This window comes from Myripristis murdjan, chromosome 2, assembly GCF_902150065.1.
Source record: "Myripristis murdjan chromosome 2, fMyrMur1.1, whole genome shotgun sequence".
Classification (NCBI taxonomy): Eukaryota; Metazoa; Chordata; class Actinopteri; order Holocentriformes; family Holocentridae; genus Myripristis; species Myripristis murdjan.
This window is the reverse complement of record NC_043981.1, coordinates 18,832,333-18,854,352: the sequence shown is the minus strand read 5'-3', so window position 1 is coordinate 18,854,352 and position 22,020 is coordinate 18,832,333. Positions and strand designations below refer to the sequence as shown.

The 22,020-nt window shown below is 44.1% G+C and overlaps 1 protein-coding gene across 3 annotated transcripts in view; it reads right to left on the bottom strand.

Annotated features, from left to right (window-relative positions):
• zeb2b (zinc finger E-box binding homeobox 2b) overlaps window positions 1-22,020 on the bottom strand; it is a 126,140-nt gene that overhangs the window by 3,812 nt on the left and 100,308 nt on the right. The window contains exons 4-9 of one of the 3 annotated variants that reach the window (XM_030070202.1): window positions 18,088-18,156; window positions 15,272-15,460; window positions 12,132-12,346; window positions 6,971-7,079; window positions 4,494-6,508; window positions 1,215-1,395 (exon numbers count right to left, since the gene is read on the bottom strand). In XM_030070202.1, the coding sequence (XP_029926062.1) occupies window positions 1,215-1,395; window positions 4,494-6,508; window positions 6,971-7,079; window positions 12,132-12,346; window positions 15,272-15,460; window positions 18,088-18,156 (2,778 nt within the window). The remainder of the gene's footprint in view (window positions 1-1,214; window positions 1,396-4,493; window positions 6,509-6,970; window positions 7,080-12,131; window positions 12,347-15,271; window positions 15,461-18,087; window positions 18,157-22,020) is intronic. The other 2 variants (XM_030070210.1, XM_030070220.1) reach the window with 2 other exon arrangements.

Here is a 22,020-nt window from a genome sequence, read left to right as displayed (position 1 = left end):
TTGATGTGCGTCTTTGTAGATAGCAAAATGGTTAATATAGCGAGATGTGATTGCAAAATGAAGAGTGATATCACTGCAAAAGATAGTCAAAATCACTCTGCCCGCATACCTGTATTCATGCTGTTTGAAATACAGTTTGTGCTTTTCAAAATTTCTTGATTGCACTGCGACAAAATCTCCACTTTGTCTTAGATTAAGTCTTAAAATTTTGCTTTTTTTTTCTTGCCAAATGGCCAAGTAGGATGAGATAATCCCACTTGTTTATAAAGCAATGGGAGGAATTTAGCAATAAATGTGTCAGAATAAGGCAGATTAGCCCACTAGGATCAAGTACATGACACTTGATTTGAGAAAATTCTAGACCCAAGCGGGATTATCTCATCCCACTGGTAGATTTTTAACCTTGTTTGCAGAAAAACAAGATTTTAACACTGAGGATGAGATTAAATAACTTGTTAAAGTGATGTTTTGCAGATAATTTCCAACAGGAGGGAACAGGCTTTGAAGAAGTCAGTAGGAGTCTGATTTGTTACCTAATTTGCAGAAAAACAGATTTTAAGGCTTAATCTGAGATGAAAAATGTTATTAAGGTGGAGATGTTTTTGCAGTGTGGATTTTTTTGCAATCTCAGATGCCTCTGGAGTAATGTCAGGACACAGAACAGCAGACACAAAACTTTCTAACACAAGCATTGCTATCAAACACATCATCAACTAAGATTAAGTCTTAAAATCTTTCTTTTTTTTGTTTAAACAAGGTAAAGAATGTGCCAGTGGGATGAGATAATCCCACTTGTTTCCAATGCAGCTTCAACAATTTAGTACGAGGGTCCAGAAAATGACACTTGATTTGAGATCATTTTGGAAACAAGTGGGATTATTACGTCCCACTGGCATTTTTTTCACCTCATTTGCAGAAAAAAAGTCAGATTTCAACACTGGAATAACAAAATTGCGTCTTTCAAGTTTGTTTTGAGTTCATTTGAAGGCATGAGTTTGACGTCACCTCGTCCCTGTCAATGAAGAAACAAGTTAGGTCTCGGTTTACATTCAACTTAAGGGTAACAGAGAGGGAGAAACAAGAAGAAAAAAGGGGGTAGAAGGGTAACAAAATATATAATATATATATAGAGTGATAGGATTTGGCAACACAAACATTTAAAACATAAAAAAAAAGGCATGGGGGTTAAAATAAGGGTCTAGAACAGTATATACCTGTGTGTTCATATTTGTGTCTTAGAAGGGAACTGCTCTTCTGGAATGTTTTGTCGCACAAGTCACACGCGTACATACCACTTTCGGTCTTCTTAATCTTCTTCCGCGACAGACAGGAGTCGGGGTCTGTCATGTCGTCCAGCCCTGACATGTAATCTGCTGTACCGTCGAGCAGGTCCCCCTTCGGATTAAAGACAAACAAAACCAAACAAAACAGAAAAGAAAAGAAAGGAAAAGAGAAGAGAGAGAAAAAATAAAAATGAATCGCGTGTTTTTTTTTTACCTGGACGGGATGTGATGGCATTTTCCATTTTGAGGAAAAAGGTGTTCCCTGAAATTCATCGCTCAGCTGTTACAATAATCCCGTTAAAGGACCACACCGGGTGATTTTACATGTTTACGAACAAACAAAATGTGTAAACTTCACATTAATGCTTTCTTTTCTTTTCTTTTCCCATCTCCTCTCAGAGCGAGCAGTGGGGTTTCACTCCTCCTCCCTCTCCTCCAGCCGCTGGTTTCCATTCATTCCACTACGATATGAACATGAACTTTCAGAGCCTTCACACTTTCTTCACTCCAGTTTTCCATCAGCGGAATAAAGTCCTCCACATGAGTTTTCCTAAAAGCAGCAGCACTGTTGTGTTTTGACGATATTTTGCTTTCCACAGCCAATTATCAGCTGTGTGCTTTCTGATTGATGAGGACTTTAAAGGCGGCTGCTTCGGCTAAAAATTCACATTTGAAAATCACCGGTATGGCCCTTTAAAGTGGAAATGTGAGACAATATCATGTGAATAAGCTGTTGCTCCTCTTTAACTGTCTGGCCACTGTTTCCTGCTGCACAGGAAGTGATGCATTTTCTGCTTTGTTTGGAACTAACAGAAGAAGAAGAACTGGGCGGACAGGAAACAGGAACTCCAAGTCCCGCCCACACGGTTTGATTGACAGGTGAAGTGCAGCAACGAGCGCTTAGCGACAAAATACAAAAAATAAAAATAGTAATTAAAGACATTACCACACCAGGTCGCAGCGTTACCATAACAAACGGACAAAAGTAATTTGACATAACCGAGATAATTCTGTGCATTTTTTCCCCCTGCAACTTTATGAACACATTTCTAAATTATTTTGTCTTCAGGGCTTCTGAGCAGCTATGTAGCCCCTTAAATTGCTTTTTGTTAAGATATACTTGCAGCTAAATTTGCACTGAACAAGAAGATATCAACATTAAAGAGGCGAGATTAGTTTTAATCTGCGGCACACTAAAGTTGCAAGAATGGACTCGGATACTAGAGGGTCAAATAATGACACACTTTAAATAAAAAAAATGATATTATTTTAAAGTGACAGGTCACTTGTTGGATATGACATTGGCTGAAGATAGATGTCTTCTGTGTCAATTTCAAAGTGATTGCCGGGTAAGATGAGCAATTACACACTGGTACATACTCTCATGCATCTTTGAACATCGGCACATACCGGCATTGATTTCTTATAAAAGTTTCAGACGGGGGCTAATATCAGCTATCTATAACTGACACACTCTCTTATTATGAAAGTGAGCCATAATGGTGTATTCAGTGTGGTCTAATTTTATACAAGAGTGTTAATTCTGCCATATTCCTTTAAAATTCTCCATATTCTTTTATGATGAAGATTAGTCTTAAAAATGAATTGTTGGAGAACAATATTACAACATTACAGGTTCATAACAAGAGGAAGCGCGGTGACCTATTCTTGAAATTGCAAACTCATATAGTGATTAAAATCAGAAGGTGAGTCTAATGGGCAATATTGAGAGCCAGCAAAGCTTTTTTCTTTCTTTCTTTCTCTCTTTTTTTTAAATGAATATGTGTCGGTCGGGCCTGACAATGATTCCCGGGGATGGCACTGCGCTGTGTTTTAAGAACGGACCACTATCACTCTGCAATCAATTTGAACTAAACGCCTGTAGCTGTATTTTTAAAATCTAATTTAATAACTTAGAATAGGAAACATTATTAATACTTTTTTTCATCAAAATGGTTCCCTCTATGTTAAACAGCCTTCAGCATTCAGTGGTAATGAACATGGAGACCGTGCATTATTAATCCATGTGTAGAAGCTCATTTTGGCTTTGCTCTCTCTTTAAAATGCAGCAAAGTTGCGGTGGGAAAATTCGGGAGAACTGCACCGCTCCGGGGCTCACCTTCGTCATTTTTACAAAGGCCTTTCACCCGTATTTAATAACAAAATATCTGAGCTCAGACCAGCGCTGGAAGAGGACTGCAGTCAGGAGTGTTAATGTATTCTGCACTCAACACCGAGTACAATCCACAGCGGAGTCTGGAAAATAACTCGGGTTCAACTGAATAGCTTTTTTGACCAACATTTGACATTTTGTGCTTGTATTCTGGTATATTTTTGTGCCAAAAACTCAAAAAATCCAAACAATACCATTATTTATAGGGAAAACCAAACAAACAACCTCCAAGGATCCTCGAGGGCTTACATGGGGTCCTTTGAAAAATGAAGAAAAGTCTCCATAATTCCTCTGTAATTCAATTTACTAGACTTTAATTTACCTCTAATTTGCTGTAATACAAAAATGCATGAGTAATTATTGTAACATTATGTTTTAATCTCACCTTTTAATTTCAATCTTTGAATTTATCTGTCAGTGTTCAAGAATGGCATCTAAACAATTTAATACCAAACTATCTTTTCACATCAGGGCCCCTACAGGGCAGAATCATTTCAAATGGGGGTCTGTGGCTTAATAAGAGTCAACTTCGAGGTCTGGGAATTGAAAAAGTTGGAAAATCCCTGATTTAGACCATCCTGGAACCTCTCCACTTGAAAGCTGTACTAATGATATTCCCTTAGGTGGTTTGGAAAGATCCTGAAGGATGGTTTCATTGCAGGTTTTGTCGGCTGAATCTGCTGAGTAAAATCAGATCCATAACCTCCATAATATCGGCTGTAAGTAACACTGACTGGACAGTGTCTGATTATTACTGAAAGGTCAGCACTGGCCTGGTATTTTGGCAATATAAGTCTAAAACTAGTATCAACTGATCCTCTTTTACAGGCTGATACTGATAACGATGCCTCACTTTCTGAATATACCACTCACAGCTGTTTAAACTCCATGCCTTTGCCAGTTCGGTCTATCTCAGGTGAGTGCGCCCTTCCCAGACTCTGGAGTAAATTTTAATTAGTGCAGAAATGAGTTCAGATCAGTTTAGAGAATTTGAGGGAGCCTGGGGGGCTTTACAAAACCACAGGTGGCTTATTTACCTGGAAACCTGGTTTCCGCTGGTACTTTCTCCTCTGTTGCATCTCGGCAAAGGTAGCTGCCCCTGTTGCGTAAGTGTAGGCCATGTGTGGTAGGAAGCCCATTTGATCCATGCCCGGGTAGGGCCTAAGGCCCGGTATGCTGGCCTGCATCGGGGGCATGAATGTGGCCGGTGGGAAAGCGCTCTGAGGTGGAAGTGATGTGTACAAAGGTTTGGCAGCAAAGGGATTAATGCCAAAGATGGGGCTAGTGCTTTTTTCAAGGTTTCCGTTGTTGGTCGAGCCTGAGAAATCCTTCTTGAGATAGGCCAAGTTCAAAGGCTCTTCGAAGTGCTCACGGGGTGAAGGGACGGTGTTGTGGTCGATGGTGATGCTGTTGACTTTAGGTCTGCTTTTGACAGTCAGTGCATGCTTGGGTTCCTTCATGAGTCTCGGCAGAGACAGATCCAGCGGCTCAGCCTGCAGGTCTTCCGAAGTTAAGCTGTTTGGAGTGTAGGAGCTACTGTGTGAGTTTTTGGAAGATGCGGAGGACAGATTCAAAGGGGAAGGGGTGTTACTACGGGAGTGGTCCAACTTGTCACCTATCGGTTTGGCACTGCCACTGAACTGGTGGTTTTTCAAATGTCTGAGCGCGTTGTCACAGTTGTTGACGTTGTTGTGGAGCTCCGCGATGGAGGGGGACGTGATGCGGTCAGTGGGTTTGACTAGTGACACAGGCGACCTAGCTGCCATAGAGTCTTTTGGTGGGGTGTGGTGGTTATTTGTTCCGATGACCATATCTGCGTTGTTCCTGTGTTCTAGCGGCGGGGTTCTGGTGCTGCCGTACTGGTACATTTTCCGCTGTTCAAACCACTCTTTGACGAATTCCTGAGGAAGGCCGACCGCTATGGAAATCTTGAGCAGCTCCTCCGAGTTGGGCTCCATGTTCATGGCAAAGTACGCCTTCAGCACGGACATGTGGTCCTTGTAAGGGTTGATGGGAGCAGGTAGTCCCTTCTCAGCCAACATGGAGGAGAGTAAGTGGGTGTTCTTCTCCATGAATATCCCTGGTTTGGTGGGCATCAGGTTCTCACTAGGCTGCAGAACCGCCTTGATTTCTTCATTCATTTTACACAGGTAGCGTTCGTGCTGATGCAAAGGTATGGGACCGGGGAAGGTTTCTTTGCAGTATTGGCAAGCGAAAGGTGTAAACATGTTGTTCTCCTGCATCTTCTCATCCATACCTCCTTCAAGCGTGTGGTTGGATTTCTCTCGTTTGATATTGCTAATCTGTCTCTTTGAGTCTGTAGTCAAGCTCTGGAGGCAAGCTTTGGCTTCGTTCACTTTTTCTAATGTGTAGTCGATGATGCTTTTGGTGGCGCCGTTGTGATTGACGACCGGAAGACCGACTGGAGGGCCCCCCGACGATGTCAGCCCTTGTTTCTGTTCTTCGATTTGGGACCCGAGCTCCTTCATGTACGCCTTGAGCTTGGAGAGCTCCTCCGGCTTGCAGTCCATTTTCTGCCTGCACACAGTGTTGTCCACGATCTGGAGGACCTTCTGAACCTCGCTCAGGTTGTTCGCCAGCGGCCCCGGGTAGCCCAGAAGCTGTGAATCCAGCACCCCCATCCCGAGGTGCTGCAGGGGGCTCTGGGCTGTCGAATTGTGATGGATGCCCAGCGGGCTGTTCCCTCCCATGCCTCCGTTCATAAAGGGCCCGGGCGCACCGAACCCGTGGGAGGCCATCATGAGCTTGTAGTCGTTGAAGTCGAGCGGCTCCGTCTTGATGTTCAGGTGGTTGTTGTGGTCGGCGAGGCCCAGCGGCTTGCCGTTCTCCAGCTTCTGCCGCAGCTGTGTGATGGCGGTGTTAGTGGGCGAGGACGAGGCCGAGGTGGGGGAGGAGCCCGTCTTCATGTTGTTGCGCATCCTGCCATTGACGGCTATGAGGCCAATGCACTTCTTGCTGCTGATGTGAGAGCTATAGGAGCCTGAGTGGGAGAAACGCTTCTTACAGTTGGGGCATTCGTATGGTTTTTCACCTGTAAGGGAGAAAAATACTGGGTCAGATGCCTGATTGTGCACAAAATGCAATACTAGTGCAGTAAAACACTAATAGTACTAACAGCAATCATAGAAATCAATCAGGATGTGATGATGTATCTATAGAGCTTGACTTTACACGAAAAGGCATCTTTCAAAATTGGTTAAAAATGTTAAAATCACATCACTACTGAAGGTGCACTGTTTTAATAAATTTTAGTAAATCATTTACCATTTATTGTTCAACAGCTGAATATTCTGGCATGGTAAATTCACCACCAACTTGAAAAAAGTTAATTTACATTTCACTGTGACTTCAACCCAGCCAAGCCGAGTGTCCATTATCAGTAGGCGTGTAATCAACCCGAGGAATTTTTTCCAGATCATGCGAAGTTCATGGTGGTCTCAAATCAGGGTTATGAATATTCAAAGAGCGGGGCAGCTCTCCCCTTCCTACCCACCGCTATGAATCCGGAGGTGTTCCTTCAGATGGTGCTTGTATTTGAAGGCCTTGCCACACTCGGTGCATTTGAACTTGCGGTTGCCAGCCCCTTGGTTGAGCAGTTGGTGCTGTGCGAAAGAGGGAGAGAGAGAGAGAGAGAGAGAGAGAGAGAGAAAGAGAGAGATTCACATTGAGAACCACACAAACATCATGGGGGTGAGAGTTCAGTAAATAATCACAATTGGTCGGCATGACAACAAGCAACAAGCCAAATGGCTCCTGTCGCCAAAGAGGCATCTTGGCTTTCTACTCCCACCTCCGTCGAGCGACTACAGGAGCGGCGGTGATAACAGAGAGAATCACATACCTTTTAATTTCCTGGCTCCTCAGCCAAAGGAGGCATGCCTTTAGAATTTGGCAGCCCGGAAAATAGAATAAATGAAAAGACTTTTTTTTTTTTTTTTTGTTAGAGGAGCGTTTCCCCTTCATTAGAACAGGCAGTCTGATCTACTTTTCATTAATTTGGGCCTAATCAGTCCAAAAAGGTATTCAAAACCATTTGTGTGAGCTCCTTCTCTCTCTCTCTCTCTTTTTTTGCATACCTGTAGTCACACTGTTTGAATTACACTTTGTGCCTTTCTTTCCAAAACAGTCTCAAATTCTTAATTGGGACTTTTTTAATTAAAAAAAAAAAAAAAAATCCTCAAATACCTCTTTAATAATCTTAGGATACAGAACAGAGCATATAGGCCCGGCCTTGATTCACTGTTCAAAGGTAAACATCAGTTGCAATCCATCAAATTTGCAATTCAAACAAGGCCTGTCTTCTGACAAAAAAAAAAGAAAAAGGAGGAGAAAAAAAATCAAAATATAATACCCAGCAACAACAACGCCACCAACACCGCCGTATGTGTAAACCTGGCTCGCCTGTCATGAAACAATGAATTCCAAGTGGGAGGTGAGGACGATAAACGGTTAGGAAATACACACACAAAAAAAAAAAAAAAAGAAAAGAGGAAAAAAAGGCATGTTTCTCTGAGCTCGCTAGGGGGAAAAAACACAGCACCCCCCCACCCACCCACCCACCCACCCACCCCGATCCAGGCTGACAAATGCCGGGGTGTGTGCTGACTCTACCCACATTCCTGGGGAGACAGATGGCGGCGCGCAGGACACTGGGAGGACTGGGAGGAATTGTTCAAACAGCCCCAACCTTCAAAGATCAAGCAGGGAGAGCCGGGGCCCCGCCAAGCGCCGGAGAGGGACCCCACCGCTCGTATGTTGCTGAGTTGCATAAACAAACAGCAACAGCTGCTTCGGTGCCTCTCCACCCCCCACCAACCCCAACCCCAACCCCAACCCGCTCCCCTCCAACCCGCCACCACCCCCCCTTACTTCCCTCCAAGGACCGGCGCCCGGTAAACTTTAGTCGCTGCCTCACCGCTGCTAATAAGACACAACCACTCCTGCGCTGCTAATTGTGAATGGCACCGGCAAACGCTGTGCCTCGCCGGTGAATCTGTGTGAGCCCCGCCGCTCCTGCCGGTGGGCGGGGACTCGGCCGCGCGTTTGCATATGTATAACCTCTAATTAGTCATATTTTTGGCTAATTGTTTAAGAGGAGGAGGAGTATTAGGCCTTGTAAACATACCTATCGAGACGTGGCTCTTAGTGCCCGTGTTGATCTGCTGTTGTGCAATTTGTTGTTTATGGAGGAATTTAACGTCCCATCAAATGCACTTCAGCAAGACGGACTGGCAATTCAGAAAATATAAAAAATAAACAACTCCTATTCTCACATATTACAGCAATAACGGGTGATGTTTTCATATAAACAGGTGCTTTAATGCTCCAGTTATAATTCACCCTGTATCCTGCTCCAGTTGTGGTTCTAAACATTGGCGTCTCTGCTGCTGCACAGGAAGGGATGCGTTTGACTTTCATTCATGGTTTGTTTGAATAAGAAAAAAAAAAAAAAAACTACACCTATGGAAACTCAAATTCCCTCGAGAGAAAAATCCAAGGAGGAAGATGTTAAAGTCTCAAATAAGTCTCTTCAGTCTTCAAATATTGAGAGTTCAAATCTTGTTTTTTCTTCAAACTAGGTAAAAAAAAAAAAAAAGTGCCAGTGTGATGAGATAATCCCACTTGTTTCCAATCCAGATCTATCACCAATAATGGGCCTGATAAAGGCATTATGGCTTTCTGCTGGCTGCATATATCTAAGGTGGGCTGATGTGTGTCTTTGTAGATCGTAAAATGGTTAATACAGTGAGATGTGATTTGGAGAATGAAGAGTGACATCGGTGCAAAAGATAGTCCAAATCACTTATGAGATTTCAGGAATTTAATATAACTGTGTTGAAACAAGGCAGAATAAGGCAGGTCAGCCCACAAGGATCAAGAAAATAACACTTGGTTCAAGAAAAATATTTTTTTGTAAGTTTTTTTTTTTTTTTACCTTGTTTGAAGAAAAACAATATTTCAAGGCTTAATCTTAGATTAAATAGGTTGTCAAGATGGATATTTTTTTGCAGTGAGGCCTTTTGTTGCAATCTCATACGCCTCTTGAGCAATTTTAGGATGCATACACAAAACTTTCTACACAGGAATCGGTATTAAACACATCATGACCAAAGATGAAGTCTTAAAATCTTGTTTTTTCTTCAAACAAGATGAAAAACAAAAAAAACGTGAATATGTGCGAGTGGGATGAGACAAACCCACTTGTCTCCAATGCATCTTCAGGAATTCAGCGCAATTCTGTAATTTAGTGCAACTGCAGTGCATGTTAGTAATAAAGCATATCAGTAATAAAGCATAAAGCAGTAATTAGTGGTAAAAAATAAATAAATAAATAAATAAAGCAGATCAGCCCACTGGGATGAAGAAGATGACATTTGATTCAAGAAAATTCTGGGGGAAAAAAAGTGGGATTATCTCATCCCACTGGCAGATTTTTTTACAATTTTAACACAGAATTTGAGATGAAATGACTTGTTAGTTTTTTGTTTTTTTTCGCAGTGCAGCTCATTTCCAACAGGAGATAACCGGCTCTGAGGAAGTGAATAGGAGTCTGCGGCCATTGACTGGACTCTGGAGGGGACGAGCAACAGCATTGTAATATGAGGATTGGGACAGCGGCTCAGTAGGCCGGCCCATCTGCTCACGTTTACGCCCAGCTGGTAGATCAGGTGAAAGTGCTGGCTGCTGACATCTGATCAAATCAGCCCCAGTCTGAGCCTGTCATCCTCGCTCGAGAGCACACGGCACAACACCGACAACCTGGGACCCGACACTGCGAGGCATCCGCTTACATCACCTCAGCTCTGATTGGCTTCAGCGCTGATTCATCCATCATTCATTTGTAAGGAGTTTCTGATTTAATACACAAACATGTGCAAAAAAATCTAACGAGGTTAAAAAATCTGACAGAGAGATGAGATAATCCCACTTGTTTTTTTAACCAAGTGTCATTTTCCTGGTCCTAGTGGGCTAATCTGCCTTATTCTGCATATTTCAGCATTACATTCTTGAAACTGCATCTGAAACAAGTTGGATTATCTCATCCCACTGCCACCTGCTTTTTTTTTTTTTTTTTTACCCTTCTTTGAAGGAAAAAAAAAAGATTTTAAGATGTCATCTTAGTTCATGATGTGTTAAATACAGATTCTTGTGTTTGCTCTGTTCTGTGTCCTAAAATTACTCAAGAGACATCTGAGATTGTGAAAAAAGAGCCACACTCCGCTTTCAACATCTTATTTCGCCTCAGATTAAGTTTTGAGCGCCGATCTTTTGCAGTTCATCTCCTAATCACATCTCTCCATATTTACCATTTTACTATTTCAACATATTTATACTTGTTCCCAGAAACAACAATATCCTAAAACAAGGGAAAGTGCACCGGAAACAAGTGGGATTAACACGATTTTAATCCTGAATATGAGGCCAAATGAATAATGAGGGAAGGTTTTTGCAATGTAGACGTGGTTAACAAAAAAACGAGACATGTTCCACCTGAAATAAATGAAATCTGATGATATAAAATGAAACATACCTGGTGCTATTTGAATACTGTGACACACTTCTCTGAGTTTCTAAATTCTTTTTGTGTTTGTTTTGTTGTTTTTAAGGCCCCGGGGCAGATATATAGTTTGCACTGAACACGGGGAAATCAGCAGTTAGACAAAAGTGAATTTCAGTTTTTACCACAAAATAAGCTACAGGTTTAAGTCCTTGCTAAGCAAAAAAAAAAAAAAAAAAAAAAAAAAAAAAAAAAAACACGTTCCTAAAGTGGATCCTCTACATTTCAGAGAGTAACCTCAGGTCCTGCATGAACACATTTCATTTTCGAAACAAACTCCTGAATCATAATTATCCTCCACAGCAGAAATACTCCGACTCTATATACTTAAAAAATTTCCTGCTGCAAATTTAGTACACTGAGAAGTTATAATCACCCCCCCTCCTCCTCCTCCAAATGTGTTACAGCTCTGAAAGCGTGCAATTTTTTTTGCCACAATCTATCTCATCCCACCTCTTAAACTTAAAGCTGACAAGCGAGTTAAACACCCGTGACTGCTGGATATGTTTTCACCTCGCAGGACTTTAAGGTGATTCATGCTAACTGCCAGCAGATTCACATTATATTTCAGACATATAGGGTATAAATCGCTTGAGAAAATCCCAAGTATACACAGATGTTTATGCAGTGCATGAAATTAGAAGAGGGGAGGGGGAGGACGACGACGACGAAGAGAGAGCGAGGGGAGGTGGGGGGTGGGGGGGTGATGGAGTACTACGACCGCTGCTCCGAAAAGAACATTAAAGGCCAGAAGTGGAGTGAAGTTAAGGAGCTGATAAAAATTTCCAAATTGGAAATTAACACAATCATTCGATCGTGAACACGAGACTGGAAAATCATATCAGGGAGGGCCATCAAAAAACCATTTAGGGCCTCAATTAAAGTTATTACCATTAAAGGATCTGCATCTTCAAAATGCCATGAAAAATTAATAATGATTGCCAATCAGAAAAAATGATCTCTTTTCTCCGAGGGATCAGAGCACATTAGGAATAAAATGAAAGGGGAAGGCGCACAAGAGAGAGAGAGAGAGAGAAAAAGAGAGAGAGGGGAGGGGGGTGCAAGGAATATAATTTTTTGTAAAAATCCGCCTCACCTGGTCCCTCGCCGGCTTGTGCGTGGCCATATGCCGCTCAAGCTGAGTGCGGTAAGCAAACGTGTAGTTGCACAGGGGGCAGGCGAAGTTCTCCTCGTTCTTCTCATGGCGGTACTTGATGTGCTCCTTCAGCGATGTCAAACGCTTGTAGCCCCGGTCGCAGTAGGGGCAGGTCAACAGTTGGGCGAAGGCATCTGGCGTTCCAGGTGGCAGGTCTGCACAGGAGACAGCGGGAGGAGGGGGAGGAGGAGGAGGAGGAGGAGGAGGGGGAGGGGTGTGGGGAGGGGTAAGGAGGAGGAGGAGGAGGACGGGAAGGGAAGGGAAAGCGGGCCAAAAGGTCAGCGAATCAATGGCAGCGAGCGGGCGGACTGCCCAGAGTGGTATGGGAGCTATCTGTGCAATCTGCTCCACATGAGCGCCACGGTGTCAGGCTGGCATCCGCTGCACTACGACCTCCTCCCGCCTCCGCACACACACACACACACACTTCTTTTCACGTGCACACACACACACACTCACACACACACACACAGGCTGCTACAGCACTCCCACACTCCTCTCTCTTCCCTTCCCTTCGTCTCTGTTTCCTTCACATGGCAACAAACAAGCCATGTGATTAGGGCTGATTATTTTCATTGTTCTTTTTTTTTTTTCTCTCTTTTTGATTAATTGATGAATCATTTAGTGTGCGCAGAATCTGTCTGCAGCAAAATAAATAAATAAATCAATAAATAATAGGCCAAATCATGAAATTTCCCTCGAAGAATCTGTGCACCGGACACAGAAACACAGGAAAAGTCCAACATGGAGGCAAAACTATTCATTTAATATGAAGTGCTCAAGTGCAAGAGAGAAAAAAAAAAGGGTGATAAAAGGGATCAAATCAGGTTTTTCTTGCATTTTTTCACGCATTTGTTTTGAGCACTTCTTACTTTTGTCAGACTTTCTTTTTGCACTCGAGCGACTTTTGTAAATATCGATATTTTTTTCCAAGTTCTGCATCGGTGAGAGAGAGCCTCTGCATCGGACTTTCGTGGCCACTCGTGCGGCTTCTTCTCCTCGATCTTCAGCGTCCAAAAAAAAATCTCAAAATCTCACCGGAACAACGAAGCAGTGGAGTCGCAGAGGCGTTTTTAAGTTTTCCAGCCTCTCTGATGCTTCCACATGGCTGCAGCTAATGATCACTTCCATTGTCGATTAATCTACTGATTATTTTTTCCCAATGACTTGACTGGTCGTTTAGTGTTTAAAGTGTGGAAAATGGAGGCAAAGTCTGATCAGAGCCCTTAAACATCTTCCTTAGTCTGACCAGCAGCCACAGAAAATAAAAACTAAAAACAATTCATCGGTCATCAGAGATCCAGTGGACTGATTTGCTGGGTTTTCTGGTGAAAACATGCAAAAGCAGGCGTGATTTCACACCCTCACACACACACACACACACATTTCCCCATACCTTTCTAATTGCTTTTAACTGCCCCCCTGTTTAATTCCGTTCCCACTGACACGTTCATCATGTCTGAGGCATGAATCACGAGCCCGTTCCAAGTCGAGCCCCCTCCCTCTCCTCCCGGGAGCCTCAGAGGTGAACTATCTGATTTCAGGCCCCTGCCCAGCTGTTGCTTAAGACTGTAGGTAAACACCGAGGCATCCGGCGAATCTGTGGGACCAACAGCTGCCCGGCCGTGTCAGCGAGACGAGCTGCTGTTCTGTCTCGACCCCCCCTCCGACCGTCCCGCCGGCCCCTCCCTCCCTCTCTCGCCGTTTCCTTGCCTTTTTTCCACCCGTCATGCTGTGTGTGTGTGTGTGTATGCTTTTTTTTTTTTTTTATTATTTTCCGACAACCGTCACTTTTCCCGAAGCGAGTATCTGACAGACGGCGACGTGCAACAGGAGGTTCCAAGTTCACTATCAACCCAAACACACACACACACACACACACACACACACACACACACACGCCGCGAAAGATTTCACCATCTTAACGTGATGGTGTGGTGAAATTCATGCTCGAAACAGCTTTTGGAAAGTGTTTGGAGCTGAGGGCCGGAGAGATATTTTGGTCCTCGTGTTTTTTTTTTTGTTTTTTTTTAAAATGATGCAAACGAGCCGCTGTGGATGATTAAGGGTTGATGGTCACACCTTCATTTTCACCAGGTTTTTTAATCTTTAGGGTTCTCGTTCTATGTCAAATGTAAAACTGCATGACTTTTCCGTGACTATAATGTTCAGTTTCCATGACGTGCATCACATAACTTGAGGTTTTTGACTTATACTTCATGTCTAGAGGATTTATTAAAGCTCTTTGTTTGGATAATGACTTTTAAATTGAGGCTGGCAGATTCCATGACTTTCCATGACTTTCCATGACTTTCCCTGACTTTCCCTGTCTGACTTTCCAAAATCCCAGGACCCACGGGAATGCTGAACCTTCCTCTGTTCCTAAACTACGGCCTTCCTGTCACCTCCCTGCTCCTACACACAGAAAAATAAAGGTTTTGAAATAAAGGTGTGTGTTTTATTGAGTCAGTTGGCTGCACTATTTTGAAAAAAGGTTCTTTGGAGAACTTTTGCTTTGGATTAAAGTTGTTGGGGGAACCATTTCTAGTCCCATAAAAAGGCTCTCCGGCTTTTTTTTTTTTTTTTTTTTACAGGTCTTGGAAGCACCTTTGAAGAACCCTTTAACGACACAGTTCGTTAAAGAACCAGGGTCGGACAGGTTCTGTGTGCGAGCAGAGGTGGTTCTCCTACACCAACACTCTGAGGAACCGAGTCCAGCTCCAGCCGGCACCTTTATTTTTCCTTTAAGGATTAAGAATGAACTATTTCTTTTCTCCAGTTTGTGGTTCCTAAGAGAGCTGAGGCACCACTGAACCTTCTGAGCGGGTTCTTTGAAGAACTGAAGGGTTCTCCTACACCCTCTCTCTAAGGAACCATGTCCCGTTCTAGTTGGCACCTTTATTTTTCTGCGTGCAAACTTTAATCTTTCACCACTAACAGGGGCCCCAAAAAAAAGGTAAAAACTAATACAAAATTATTAAACCATCATCGAGTAAATCGATTTTTTTTTTTTCATGGGGCCCAAAATTCTTGGCCGCGCCCCTGACCACGGACCCCTCCCGGCCCGGCGGGACCCGTACCGTTCTCCTCGGGGCCGGTGGCCTCCGGCGTGCCGAGGCGGGACAGCTCCTCCGGGGCTTCTGGGTAAATGATGGCGGTGTCGCCGCGCTGCAGGTACTCGGCGATGCTGACCACGTGGCTCTCGCTGTCGTCCAGCTTCCGCTTGGCGAAGAAGTCCTCGAACTCGGAGGTGCAATCGACGTTCTTGACTGGACGGAGAGAGAGAGAGAGGAGGAGATACAGAGAGAGAGAGAGAGAGAGGGAGGGGGAAAAAAAGAAGAAAAAATTGGATTGGTTTCTTCCCCAGAGAAATGTCTTACAGGAGGATATTGGGAACATCTTGGTGGAAATGCGATGAGGACAGCCGGCCTAAAACATTACAGCGGTGCTTTGGGGGAGAATACATCTAAATTACAGGTTGGCTTGTCACGGCACGCCGGCTAAAATAAGAAACGTAACCTAATCCGAGCGCGGGGAGATAAACACACACACGGCCATCGACGGCGAACACGAGCTGTTAAAGAAGCGTGTGTGAAAACAAACTTCAGCGGCCCGCTTTACTCATCACGTGAAATCTGACTGGACTGGAGACGGTGGAGTGCATTTGTCAGAGTGTAAAAAGATAAAAAAAAAAAAAAAAAGAAAGCAGCAGCAAAGCTTAATCAGCAGCAGAGCAGCCACGTCTCTTTTTGTATCGACTTTCACATATAAGGTCAATCAAGAGACGGTGGTTTCTGTTGATTCTGTGTTGAACAGATTACCAGGGCCAAACCACAACACACTGCAAAAAAAAAAAAAAAAAAAAAAAAGAGAGAGAGAAGTCGAAAAAAAAAAAGCTTTGCCATCGCCGTGCGGGGTGTATCTTAAGCCCGCCAAAGTGCTGAGGCCACACAATGCCGTTTTTCTCAAATTATTTCCCCGTCCCCTCTCTTCGGGGAAACTCCTAAGCTGCAGCGTGGAGATAGCCGCCGCCGCCGCCGCCGCAAAAAAAAAAAAAAACAAAACAAACCGAGGCGAAATCAGCAACCTTCATTAGTCAAGGGGACGACGGACTTTTCAAAGCCACACACACACAAACACACAACCTACTTAACAACCTGGAGAGATCCTTGAAGCGGTTGTGCTATCGTATCGCCGCTGTCAAACCTAACAAAAAAAACTAAAAAAAAACGGAGCGGCGACGTCTCATCAGGCTCGCCGCTTTAATTAGCCGCTCAGCCGGCGAGCCAAGGTGAGGTTTAAAGAGCGATTTGTTCGGCCGTGATGACTTTGCGGCCCAATTTGTGAAAGGTCAAGGTAGCGGATATTCGGTTGTCAAAAATGGCACCGAAATGTCATCGGTGCCAATGGATCTTCTCCTTTTTTTTTTTCTTTTTTTTTTTGTGATCGCATCATTTCCAGCGCTCTCATTAGATGATCCTGGCCGCGGCGTTCGAAGACTCCAAACGTCGTAACTGTGTCGGCTTTTCCGTGCACAGATTTCCCCAGCCGGTGTGCGACTCCGACACGTAAATCCTCCCCGTAATGAAATTTTATTTAGACGACGCGCTGAGATTAAGCTTCAGTCTGATGCAGCTTTAATAATCTCTCATATTTTTCCTTCTCAGGCTCGCGTTTCCTCTGCTGTTTCGATCGAGCGTGATCACGCGGGGCGCATGTTTTGTTTTGTTTTGAAGTCTGATAGCAGAGTTCACCGCTCTCTGAATCCACTTTGGATAAGGGCATCGGCTTAACTGCAAAATAAATAAAAAAATAGAAGTAAGATGTTTTTCTGTAAGAAGAAAACGGCCGACTCTTCCTTTCCAGTGACGGAGGAAATCACCTGGATCAAAGTGCGCTTTGGCAGCGGGACGTGATCAAACTGCTCAAGTCCCTAAAACGAAATCACATGTGATGTGATCTGGTGGGCGAGGCGAGCGGCGGTGCCACAGTATTGTTTCCACACACACACACACACACACACACACACACACACACACACAAAAAAAAACCCTTAACAGCCAAAATGGAAAACATTCGCTGTGCTTGAATCTTCAGAAAAAGTTTTAAAAAATGAAGAAGAAAATGCTCTGCTGCACGCCACCACACGGTCACAGAGACCGAGCGAAACACACACACACATGCAGAGAAACACCCTCGCAGCGAACACACACACACACACACACACACACACACACACAGAGAGAGAGAGAGAGAGAGAGAGAGAAACAGCAGTACCAGAAAGTAATTAGAGTTGAAGGGAGAGTTTGAAGGCAGGGCTGGCGTTCTGTGGGGTGCGCTTGGTTTACCAATGGCAGCATCTCGGGCCAATTGTCAGGGTGGCCAGGATGATATCATGGAAGGGAGAGCCTAATGCCTGGGAGGGGCGCACGGCTGGAAATCAGCTCTGTCGCCTTAATAAAACATGGCAGGTAGGATTCGTTTCCACCGGGAGCCGGCGAGCGCTCCCTGAAACACACTCGAGCCGACCCGGGCAGGCCGAACGCGGCGCCCCTTTGTAATCCAAGATAATGAAAATTAGAGTCACTTTAGCTGCCAAGTACAGTAAACATACAGGAATTTGTGTTGGTGGCGGCGGTGCAGAGATATGCGGCGCTGAACGGCGATCGTAATGAGCTCTGGGAGTTCACGGAGTCGGCCGAGCAAAGATCTCTCGCCTTTAATTACAGAGCTTTTTCATTTTTGCGGGCGTGTTTGTTTTTGTCCCCGTTGTTTTTTAAAAAGTGTCACTTCAGCGACAGGAAATCGCACAGGAAGAGAGCCAGACGCACATATATGGATGTGCAAAAAATAAATAAAAAATAAAAAAAAGGTGGAGGTGGAAGGCTGGACTCACCTGTACCATTTCCAACCGCCTGCAGAGCGGCGTCGGGCCCCAGGGCGTCGAAATCATCTTTCATTTCATCTGCACGGGAAAAAGAAAGAAAAGGAGAGGAGAGAGGGTGAGGAGGAGGGTGTGTGTGTGTGAGTGTGTGTGTGTGTGTGTGTGTGTGTTGGGTTGAGTGCCATAATGTACCACGCACACTGCGCTGAATGCAGGCCTGGAAGAAGAGGGTATGGAGAAAGCAATAAACGCACCGCTGTGCATTGCAGCGCGCCGCGGCTTTGTTCAGCATCCTTAATGAATGCTATCATCCGGGCCAGACAGTGACTTATTTACCTTTAACATGACAACAAGCGGCGGGGGAGGGCGGAGGGGTGGCGGCGGGGGTGTGTGAGTGTGTGTGTGTGTGTGTGTGGATGTGGATGTGCTGGGGGGGGCGGCTTCAATCGCCAAACAGAGCGATTAAATACAACACGAAGCACATCCACCTGAGCAATCACAGAGCTCCAGCCAACACGCAGGCCGAGCTTATTACTCCCTGGCTGTGACGCCGCTGCAATCCTCTGCATGCAGGATCACGCTTGTTTTAACATATGTCATTTTGGTGGAGGCTTTTATCCCGAGCTGCTCGCGCCGCTGCGAGTGCACACATTTATTTTATTTTATTTTATTTTTTGTGTTTTTTTTTTTTTGTTTTTAATCCCGATGGGAAGGCGGCCCTGGCAGTGTTTGGTGCCTTGCTCCAACTATCCTACACAAAGAATAAAAAAAAAAAAAAAACACAAACCCTAACCTACAATTATAATTTCAGCCGTGCAGACATTTCTTGGAGGCAGAAATAATCTCAATGGTGGAGTTAAACCTCAGCGTTTCAGTTTTTTCTGGCATGGAAACAACAGACTGAAGCCCAGTGAACAAAAAAAGAAAGAAAGAAAAGAAGTAAGAGGTGAGCGAGGAGGTTGTTGCTGGTACCGTAGGAAGGAGGAATATCTTTGTGAGACTTGAAAAAAAAGGAGGAAATCAGTCAAAGTTTATACCGTTTCGACAATAAAGCAGCTCAAATGAAGCTGATAAACTCCACTTTGTCTTTACTGTGTCTCTGTTTATCGAGCGAGGGTCTGTCAGCTTTCCAGCTCCATCAAGTTCGAATGAAAGAAAAACACAACTAACCGTTTTATTACAAGGAAAATGAGCAATTTTGTCCATAAATGTTTATTTGGGTTGGGATTCGTCCAATGAGAGCGAGCGTCTTCACCGCTCAGTCCGGAGAAAAGGCTGAAAATGGGCGCTAAAGATCAAGTTTCGATGCCAATAAACATGAACGCCAAGGCGACGCAAACTGGTCCACCTGGCTTGCCGTACGAACCTGCTTTGTCTGCTTTACTGTTTTCCCGCCAAACCACTGCGATGATGCCGTCGCGTCAGGAATCGGATAAAGACGCCACTAAATTTCTATTTTATTGACTACCTTTGCTGCTACTGCAATTTTAACCATGCCAAGTTTTTACGGTTAGCTATTTAGGCTAGCCTGGCTGATCTCCCAAGGTCAAAGTAGCCACATTAGCCTGTCGCTATCTCCATTAGCTCGTTAGCCGGACTGCTAATCTTCCAGCTTCATGAATGTCACTGTCGTTAATGAATGAAAAACAAACAAACAAAAAAAAAACAAGATTTAAATTTTTATTTTGGCCCAATTTCCTTCTTTCAAATGTACGTTTGTCGGTTAGCTAACGTTACCTAAAACTCCAATCTGACCTTCAAAGTTCAAACTAGCCACGTTAGCCTGTATATCTCTTTTCCTTAGGTTAGCCCTTATTCTACATTTTAGTTTTTAGTCTTTATAGTCTTTATTGTATATATTTAGCCTTTATTCTTTTTTTTATTTAACTTTATTGTATGTTCTACTGTTGCTGCTGGAACACCAGAATTTCCCTGGTTGGGATCAATAAAGTATATCTATCTATCTATCTATCTATCTATCTATCTATCTATCTATCTATCTATCTATCTATCTATCTATCTATCTGTAGCTAGCAGGGTAAGCTAGAGAGCTGCCAATTGTCTGATATCATGGATGTCATTAATGGATGAAAACAGAAGTGACATTTTAATTTTTGGAGTTTGTTCTTTGCTAACTGTTGTGGCTCTCTGGCCCCGCCCACTGAGGTTTAAGTCGACCTGTGGGATTATATTTGCATCACTAAAAGTCCAATCTGCCCCATGCCGCTGTGGCATTAGATCCCTGCTGCCCCCACGGAGCCAAACGGGGCTGTTATTTCCCACAGAATAGGGTCTTACTGCCAATCAGGATAATGGCGTGCGCGGTGCACCGAGCCAAAGCAGACAGCCTCATATTGTCCTGGCACAGGTGAGGCCGTTGTAAATAAACAGCCAGAGCCACTGACTGACAGGCTCATAAACAAAAAAGGGGAGAACCGGCCGCCTCGCCGAGTGACGCCGGGCAAACTCATCCTGTCACGGTCGGCGAGAGGACACCGACTGGACAATTAACTTAAGGAGCCCCCGGTACCTCCTTCCTGCCTCCGCTGGAGAAATTAAATCAAGGTGCTTCCGAGAACACGGGGGCTTTGTGTTTAAAAAAAAACAACAACAACAAAAAAACAACAGAAAACCTGCATTGTGCGCCTCACCCGCATCTGTTCTTGCTCTTCTGTTCCTGCAAGGACGTCACAAGTGTTGCTTTGTCAAGAATTATTATTTTCTTTTTTTTAATCCCAATCCACACGAGGATGTGACGTAACGCTCCTTTTGGCTATTAACCTACGCCGAGCGGCTGCACAGAGCAGGAGAAGCCTGGCCGGGACGCCACAGGAAGAGGGGGGGTGTTGTTGATAATGGTGTTATCCTGCTTACATTTGCACGACACACACGAGTCGAAAGCCGGGAGAGGAGAATGAGAAATCATTTCTGTTGAAAACAATGGTCGTAATGGTTACAGATGCTCGCGAGGCCTCACAAATCAGGGTTTGCTTGAAATTAAAGATTTGACTTGTGCGGTGAGATGATAAATACCACTGTCAATGGCTTCGGAGAATAATGACAGACTCCTCTGCAGGGATGTGTCCAACTTTAACTTTCCCTTGCTAGGATTTTTGGCTTTTCCCTTTCTTTCTTTCTTCCTTTTTTTTTTTTTTTTTTTTTCCTCCTCCTCCCCATGTATGTTCGAATGCTTTTGCATCGCTGCCAAATAGCATCAAAACCACAGGCGCAGTATAAGAAAATAAATGGGCTTTAAGCAACATAAATTAAGTTATGACAAAACAAAACAGATAAAAAAAATCCACCACAGATTAAAAATATACCCACAAGTATCACATATCAGCATGTATGAAAACTCCCCCCCCTCTTTTTTTTTTTTTTCTGCATGCAGCAGAGTTTAAACTCCCTCACATTTCTGTGTCCTCGTAGGCACGGTGTTTGCTTTGGGTAATCAAATTTGGCTGCATACTTTTGGTCTGACTCAAGGGGATGACCAGTGGGATTTATTGGCCCTCCACTCTCCCCTATTTACCTTGGAAGGCTCTTGTTATCTGTGGTCAAAGGGAGGCGAGGCTTCTTCCAGTAGGAGGTAGGCTAAGACCACTTACACCTCACTTCTGTGGCCTTTGGCACACATACGTCCACGCCAGGTCTGGGATACATTCACATGGACAAAGTGGTGTTTTAGCTGGAAGCCAAACGCAGCTGAGTGCCTCCATTCGTCTGACTGTACGCCTCAATGGGTATTTCAATGGGCGCAGCTCTTTAGAAAACAAGACACGTGACATTTTCGGCATTTTCGGCGATCTGAAGATGCAATTTTCATCTGTTTCTACTTGAGAAATCACTATTATGATTGAGACAATTCACCTATTGTGAGCGTGCATGCGGCGCTGGTCCTGCAGAGCACTTTGGATCTGCGCGGTGTTTTGCCTCTTGTAAATC